This window comes from Eimeria necatrix, genomic scaffold (assembly GCF_000499385.1).
Source record: "Eimeria necatrix Houghton genomic scaffold, Enh_scaff1562, whole genome shotgun sequence".
Classification (NCBI taxonomy): Eukaryota; Apicomplexa; class Conoidasida; order Eucoccidiorida; family Eimeriidae; genus Eimeria; species Eimeria necatrix.
The window spans coordinates 1-6,612 of NW_013652265.1; the positions used below are offsets into that span (position 1 = coordinate 1).

A 6,612-nucleotide genomic window follows, 5' to 3' on the forward strand; every position below is an offset into this window, starting at 1 on the left:
GCTGCTGCTGCTGCTGCTGCTGCTGCTGCTGCTGCTGCTGCTGCTGCTGCTGCTGCTGCTCCGGCTCCTGTTGCTGCTCCGGCTCTTGTTGCTGCCCCTGCTGCTGCTCGTGCTGCTGCCCCTGCTGCTGTTCCTGACGCGGATGTGACTGCGCTGAAGGGCTAGAGAGGCAGCGCTGGCGATCGGTGGACTTGCTGCTGCTGTTGCTGCTGCTGCTGCTGCTGCTGCTGCTGCTGCTGGTTTAATGGGCTTTGCGTTGGTGTTTGCGGGTTGTCTTTCAGAGGCCCTGGAGGCGGACTGCTACATTGCTGAAGAATGCATGCGCGCAGCAGCAAAGCTGCTGCTGCGGCTGGATGCAGAGGGTCTGGATGTGCTGCTGGAGCTGCTGCAGCAGCAAATGAAAGCAGCAGCGCCAGTGTGCGACCTGTCTGCTGCAGGCCGCCTGCAGCTGCTGCAGCAGAAGCCAGCTGCTGCTAAGCACCAGAGCAGCGGCGCAGGCGCTGCAGCAGCAGCAGCAGCAGCAGCAGCAGCAGCAGCAGGCGAACGAACTCCGGATGATCCCATAACAGCAGATCTGTTTTTGGCCCCTGAGCTGCTGCGGCAGAACAAAGCAGTCCTTGCTTGCTGCGAGGCAGCAGCAGCAAACCCTAGGAAGCGGGAGGCTTGCTGCTGCTTGCTGCTGGCCGTTTGCTGCTGCCGCCCAGCAGCAGATCTCGAAGCCCGCATGCAGCAGCTGCTGCAGCTGCTGCTGCCGACGGCCCTCGCAGACCCTTCTGCTGCAGTTGCTGCTGCTGCCACAGCAGCACTTGGCACTCTGCTAGCGCCCTTAAGCAGAGACGCAGTTGAACCACTTATGCCGTTGGTAGGTGCCTCTGCTGCTGCTGCTGCTGCTGCTGCTGTTGCTGCTGCTGCTGCTGCTGTTGCTGCTGCTGCTGCTGCTGCTGGTATAGCTGTGCTGCTTCGTGAGAGCGAAGCTGCGCGTGTCGCCGTTGCTGCCTTTGCTCCTGCTGCTGCCCCCTTCTCCCTCAACGGCCCTGAAGCGAGCCCTTGCTGCTGCTGCTGCTGCTGCTGCTGCTGCTGCTGCTGCTGCAGCTGTACCAGGGCCTGTTCCGGCTGGTTGCGGATCCCTTGACGAACCGCCCCGTGGGGGGCGAGGTGCTGCTGCTGCCGGGGCTGAGCAGCAGCAGCAGCAGCAGCTTGCTGCTGCCGTGCTGCTTGAAGGAGGGCGTGTTGGGGGGTGGCGCTGCAGCAGGAAGCAGCAGCAGCAGCAGCAGCAGCTTGACGAGCGCGCTGCTGGCGGGCTGCTTGTCGCTAAACCCCAGAAGCAGAGAAGTGGGGGCCCGGGGCCTCGAGCTGCTGCTGCTGCATGCGCAGCAGCAGCAGCTAAAACCTCTTGGGATTAAAATCACGGGGCCCCTCATTCGCTGCGCCTCGGAGCAGCTGCCAGCGCGAGTCAAGACTGCGCTGCTGCGCGCGCTGCGGTGCGCTGCTGCTCCCCAAACCCTAAACCCTAAACCCTAAACCCTAAACCCTAAACCCTAAACCCTAAACCCTAGACCCTAGGAGCTGCGGGGGCTTCTGGCTTGTCGCCTTTCTGTGTCGGCTCCTGCGTCGGTCTTGGCCTGCTGAGGCGCGCGAGGGAGCCTCTTGCTGCAGCTGCTGCAGTTCTTGCTGCTGCTGCTGCTGCAGTTGCTGCTGCTCCAGCTGCTCCGGTCGTTGCTGCTGCTGCTGCTGCAGCAGTTGCTGCTGCAGCTGCTGCGAGTCGCTCTGCTGCAGTTGCAGTTGCTGCTGCTGCTGCTGCTGCAGCTGCTGCTGCTGCAGTTGCTGCTGCTGCTGCAGGTGTTGCTGCTGCAGCTGCGCGGTGCATTTGTGAGGAGAGCTGCATTTGCTGCGCTGCTGCTGCAGGGCTTTGCTGCTGCGGGCGGGCATGCACGTGAAGGCTTTGCTTCCGCAGCTGCAGGCGACGCTGCTGAAGTGCTTGGCAGCAGCAGCAGCAGCAGCAGCTGGCGCTGCTGCTGCTGCTCTTTGCCGCTGCTGCTTGGGTCTTGTTGCTGCGCTGCACACGCGGAGCCGCGTGGAGGCTCTGTTGGGCGAGCTTGCGCTGTCCATACACCCCACAGCCAGCACTGCAGCAGCAGCAGCAGCAGCAGGAGTCACTGCCATTTCTCCCCTTGTGGCCCTGCAGGTGCTTCCGTGCTGCTGCTGCTGCTGCTGCTGCTGCAGCGCCGCTCGCTGCCGCTGCTGCGCAGACGCGTGCTGCTGCTGCTGCTGCCCTCCGGGCGGTGTGCGCTGCCAACATCCAGTCATGCTGCTGCTGCTGCTGCTGCTGCTGCTGCTGCTGTTCACAGGTGGTGCAGCACGTGCTTGTGAACACAAGGGAAGCCGTAGAGGACCCTGCGCTGCAGCAGGAACTTGCTGCTGCTTGTTGGGCAGCAGCAGGTGCAGCACGGAGTGATCTGCAGCAAACTGTTGCATGCAGAGTGCTGGGGAGCCTCCTGGCTCCGAGTGTACATACACCTCAGACGCAGCAGCTGCTTCAGGAGTTCGTTGTGGAAGCAGCAGCAGATTTCCAGACTGAGACGCGCAAGGTAGCAGCACTTGAGCCTGCTGCTGCTGCTGCTGCAGATGCTGCAGTTTCTGCTGCTGCAGCTGCTGCTGCTGCTGCTGCTTCTGCTGTGTCTGGCTGTTTTATTGCTGCAACTGCTGCTGCTGCAACTCCTGCTGCAAGTGCTGCTGCTGCTGCTGCTGCCTGCAGAGCGCATGCTTGGTGCTGGCAAATTTGCTGCAAACGGGCAGCCAGGAGCAGCTGCTGCAGTTCCCGCTGCTGCAGCAGCCGCAGCAGCTGCAGCAGCTGCTGCAGCAGCTGCTGGAGGACAGGGCGCCGCCGGTTCAGGCTGCGGCGCTTCAGGTGTACAGACACCTCGTGCGACACTCCAAGTGAGTTTAAAGAGTTTTTAATTTTATTTTTTTATTTAAATAATCACAAAAAATAAATAACTCTTAAATAGTCTGCTGCTGCTTATCAAGTATATTTTTCTTTATTCTTTTCCTGCTGTTGCTGCTCCGCAGCAGCAGGATGTCTCAGCGCTGTAGCGGAGGGCGTTGAGCTGCTGCTGCTGCTGCTGCTGCTGCTGCTGCAGCAGCAACTCTTGTGCGTGTAGTTGCAGTTGTGTTCTGCTGCCAGGTCTGTTTGCTGCTGCTGTTGTCTGCAGAGGGCAGCAGCAGCTGGTGACTGTGTGCTGGGAGCTGCTGCCTGCAGTGCATGCAGCAGCAGCAGCAGCAGCAGCAGCAGCATCGCACGGCGCAGGGGAGTGGGTCCCTGCTTCTGATGCACTTGCTGCAGCAAAAAGGCTGTGCAGGGCCTCAGCCCCGTTGCTGCTGTCGCCTCCTGCTGCAGCAGCAGCAGCAGCAGCAAAAGCAGCACAGATTACTGACTTGGCCTTCGGCCATCTCTACTCCGCAAACCCTGCCGTGAAGCTGCAGGCAAGCTATCTGCTGCTGCTTCTGCTGCTGCTGCTGGAGGCGCTGCTGTTGCTGCTGCTGCTGCTGCTGCTGCTGCATTGGCTGCGCTGCGGCGGTGTGCCCAGCTGTTGCTGCTGCTGGCGCTGTGCTGCTGCTGCAGGCGGAGCAGCTGCTGCTGCAGCTGCTGCGGATTCGGGCCGGCAGCAGCGGGGTGACAGAAGAAGCAGCAAACACTTTGCTGTCGGAGCTGGAGAGCAGCAGCAGCAGCATGACAGGCCGTCGGCTGCAGCAGCTGGGGGACTACCTCTTCCGCGTGCTGCTGCGGGTGCATGCAGATGCAGCAGCAGCAGCAGCAGCAGAAGCAGCAGAAAGCGACGCAGAAGATGCAGCGCCAGCAGCAGCAGAACTCGAGCCAGACCTAGTCGAGGATAACTGGGAGGCGGTGCTTTAGGCAGCTAGCTGCAACGGCCAGCAGCAGCAGCAGCAGCAGCAGCAGCAGCAGCAAAAGCAGCTATAGCACAGCAGCAGCAGTTGCTGCTGCTGCTGCATCAACAGCTGCCGCTGCTTATATATATTTCAAGCTGACCACTGGCCGTTTAAGGGCAGATGCCCACACAGACAATTTGATAAATTGTGCTGAAGCCACACTGCTGCTGCTGCGCTGCTACTCTTGCTGCTGTTACCCGTGCTGCTGCTGCTGCTGCTGCTGCTGCTGCTGCTGCTGCTGCTGCTGGCCGAGGTTGAGTAAGGGCCGCGTGCGCTGCTGAGCAGCTCCTGCTTGCCGCTGCTGCTGCTGAAAGGCAGCTCCTCAACAAGCCACGTGCGCTGCAGCTAGCTAGCCAGCTAGCTAGCCAGCTAGCTAGCCATACTCAGCTAGCCAGACTCAGTTGGCCAGCTAGCTAGCTAGCCAGATAGCTAGCTAGCTAGCTAGCCAGATAGCCGCCAGGCAGCCAGCGAGGCCTACCACAGCAAGCTGCAGCTAGCCACACCCAGCTGCAGCTAGCTACCACCCGCTGCAGCTAGCCACATCCTGCTGCAGCTAGCTACCACCCGCTGGAGCTAGCTACACTGGCTAGCTGCAGCTGCAGCAGCAGCTAAGTGATGTCTTGTGAAGAATAGTAATAGGAGCTATTCAGTAAAGCTTTTGTGCGCGAACTAGAACTCCATCCCCCACTTCGCCGTGCAGCAGCAGCAGCAGCAGCAGCAGCAGCAGCAGCAGCAGCAATAGCAGCAACAGCAGCAGAATGTTAGGAAGGGCTTATCGGGAAGAGAAGCAGACAGCAGAAATAAATGGAGAAGCAGCCCTAGGCCCTTTGCCGTGACTTGTGCTGTTGCACGCTTCGCGTTTGCTGCTGCTGCTGCTGCTGCTGCTGCTTTCTCTGCTGCTGTTGGTTGTCTCTGCTGCTGCTGCTCTCTGCTGCTGCTGCTCTCTCTCTGCTGCTGCTTTTGTCTGCTTTCTATTATTTTGGGTTTCTTTTGCTAAATAACTCAAAGCAGCAAAAGTGCAAAACTCCCCTCGGGAAGCAGCAAGTGTCTGTACACCTGAGCGCCGCAGCGGGGAGCTGCACATACACCTCAAGCAGCAGCAGCAGCAGCAGCAGCAGCAGCAGCAACAGGAGCTCTCAGGTGTCTGTACATTGCAGTTCCGTCTCCAAAAGGCTTTAAACCTTCAGCAGACACCAAGACTAGCTGGTGGCAATTCGCTGAAGCTGCAGCAGCTGCTGCAGCACCTGCAGCAGCAGCTGCTGCAGCAGCTGATGCAGCATCAGCTGCAGCAATAGCTGCAGCGCCAGCTCCAATAGCGCCTGCAGCACCTGCTGCAGCGCTTGCTGCAGCACCAGCTACAGCAATAGCTGCAGCACGAGCTGCAGCACTAACTGCATATCAGTTACAGCAAAAGCTGCAGCGCCAACTGCAGCAGCAGCAGTAGCTGCAGCAGCAGCAGCTGCTGCTGCTGCAGCAGCATCAGCAGCATCAGTCCTCCTCGTCTGAAAGTCCTTTGGCGTCTCGTTCGAAAACATCAGCATCGTTCCAAAAGGCAGCGCCTGAAGCAGCAGCAGCAGCAGCAGCAGCAGCAGCAGCAGCAGCAGCAGCAGCAGCAGCAGAAGCGGCAGGGAATGAGACAGCTTTTAAAAACAATAAATAAAATGGCAGCCAAAAGAAAGAGAAAAAGTCAAAGCGCGGGCTGTACAGACACCGGAAAGACTGAGTTTGGAGGCGCAGCAGCGGCGCACTTGCTGCTGCTTCTTCTTCGTCTGCTGCTGCTGCTGCTGCAGCAGCATTCTCCAGGAACAGCTGCTTGCCCGTGACCACGTTGCTGCTGCTGCTGCTGCCCCATATGCCTTTTGAAATCATTTCTTCAGCAAAAGCAGCAGCCCAGCGCTCGAACTCCTCTTTGCTGCAGCGCTCCTGCGGAGTTCACAGCAGCAGCAGCAGCAGCAGCAGCAGCAGCAGCAGCAGCAAGAGCAGCAGGAGGAGCAGCAATAAGGGCATCAGGGGAGGCGGCAGCAAAAACAGCAGCAGCAGCAAAGGCAGCAAGAGCAGGGGCAGCAAGAAGTTGTAGAAGAAGGACAAAAGTGATAAAAGCAAAAAGAGAAGAAAAGCCGAAAAAGAAATAAACAAAAGAAATAAAACAATTAAAATAATAAAACAAATAAAATAAATAAAACAAATAAAACAAATAAAACAAATAAAAGAATTGAAAGATTTAAAATAATTAAAATAAAAGAATCAGAAAATGCTCAATCAAAAGGGCGGGCGAAAGACCCAGGTAAACGAATCTTGCTTCTGCTGCTGCTGCTGCTGCTGCTGCTGCTGCTGCTGCTGCTGCTTGGCCTACGTTTTCGGGGCAAAGGGGCCTGTCGGCGGGGCCGTTTCCTGGGGACTGTTCTTCTTGGCTGTCGCTGTCTTTGTAGAGGTTCGAGTCTTCTTCGTCTGCTGCTGCTGCTGCTGCTGCTGCTGTTTGCTGCTGCTGCCGGCTCACCATCTGGTCGTACATTGACTGCACTGGCTTGCTGCGCTCCCGCAGCCACTCCTGCCAGCAGCAGCAGCAACAAACAACAAGACAAAACGCAAGTCATACCCAGCAGCAGCAGCAGCAGCAGCAGCAGCAGCAGCAGCAGCAGCAGCAGCAGCAGCAGCAGCAGCAGC

General features: G+C 58.7%; 3 protein-coding genes across 3 annotated transcripts; 1 reads left to right on the forward strand and 2 right to left on the reverse strand.

Moving 5' to 3' along the window:
• ENH_00017210 (hypothetical protein, conserved) lies at positions 1-2,307 on the reverse strand (the record flags this gene model as incomplete). The annotated part of the gene is made up of 4 exons (XM_013579252.1): positions 1-133; positions 299-500; positions 647-1,173; positions 1,552-2,307. Coding segments are annotated over 4 exons (1,618 nt in total), but the record flags the coding sequence as incomplete, so codon positions are not given.
• A 166-nt stretch (positions 2,308-2,473) lies between these two features.
• On the forward strand, positions 2,474-3,913 carry ENH_00017220 (hypothetical protein, conserved; the record flags this gene model as incomplete). Its single annotated transcript, XM_013579253.1, has 4 exons — positions 2,474-2,542; positions 2,756-2,937; positions 3,213-3,471; positions 3,623-3,913. The coding sequence occupies 4 exons, from the start codon at positions 2,474-2,476 to the stop codon at positions 3,911-3,913; spliced, it is 801 nt and encodes a 266-aa protein (XP_013434707.1).
• Positions 3,914-5,436: 1,523 nt separating this feature from the next.
• On the reverse strand, positions 5,437-6,460 carry ENH_00086290 (RWD domain-containing protein, putative; the record flags this gene model as incomplete). The annotated part of the gene is made up of 3 exons (XM_013579254.1): positions 5,437-5,507; positions 5,697-5,871; positions 6,302-6,460. 3 exons carry the CDS (start codon positions 6,458-6,460, stop codon positions 5,437-5,439), a joined length of 405 nt encoding a protein of 134 aa, XP_013434708.1.
• Positions 6,461-6,612: the final 152 nt, after the last annotated feature.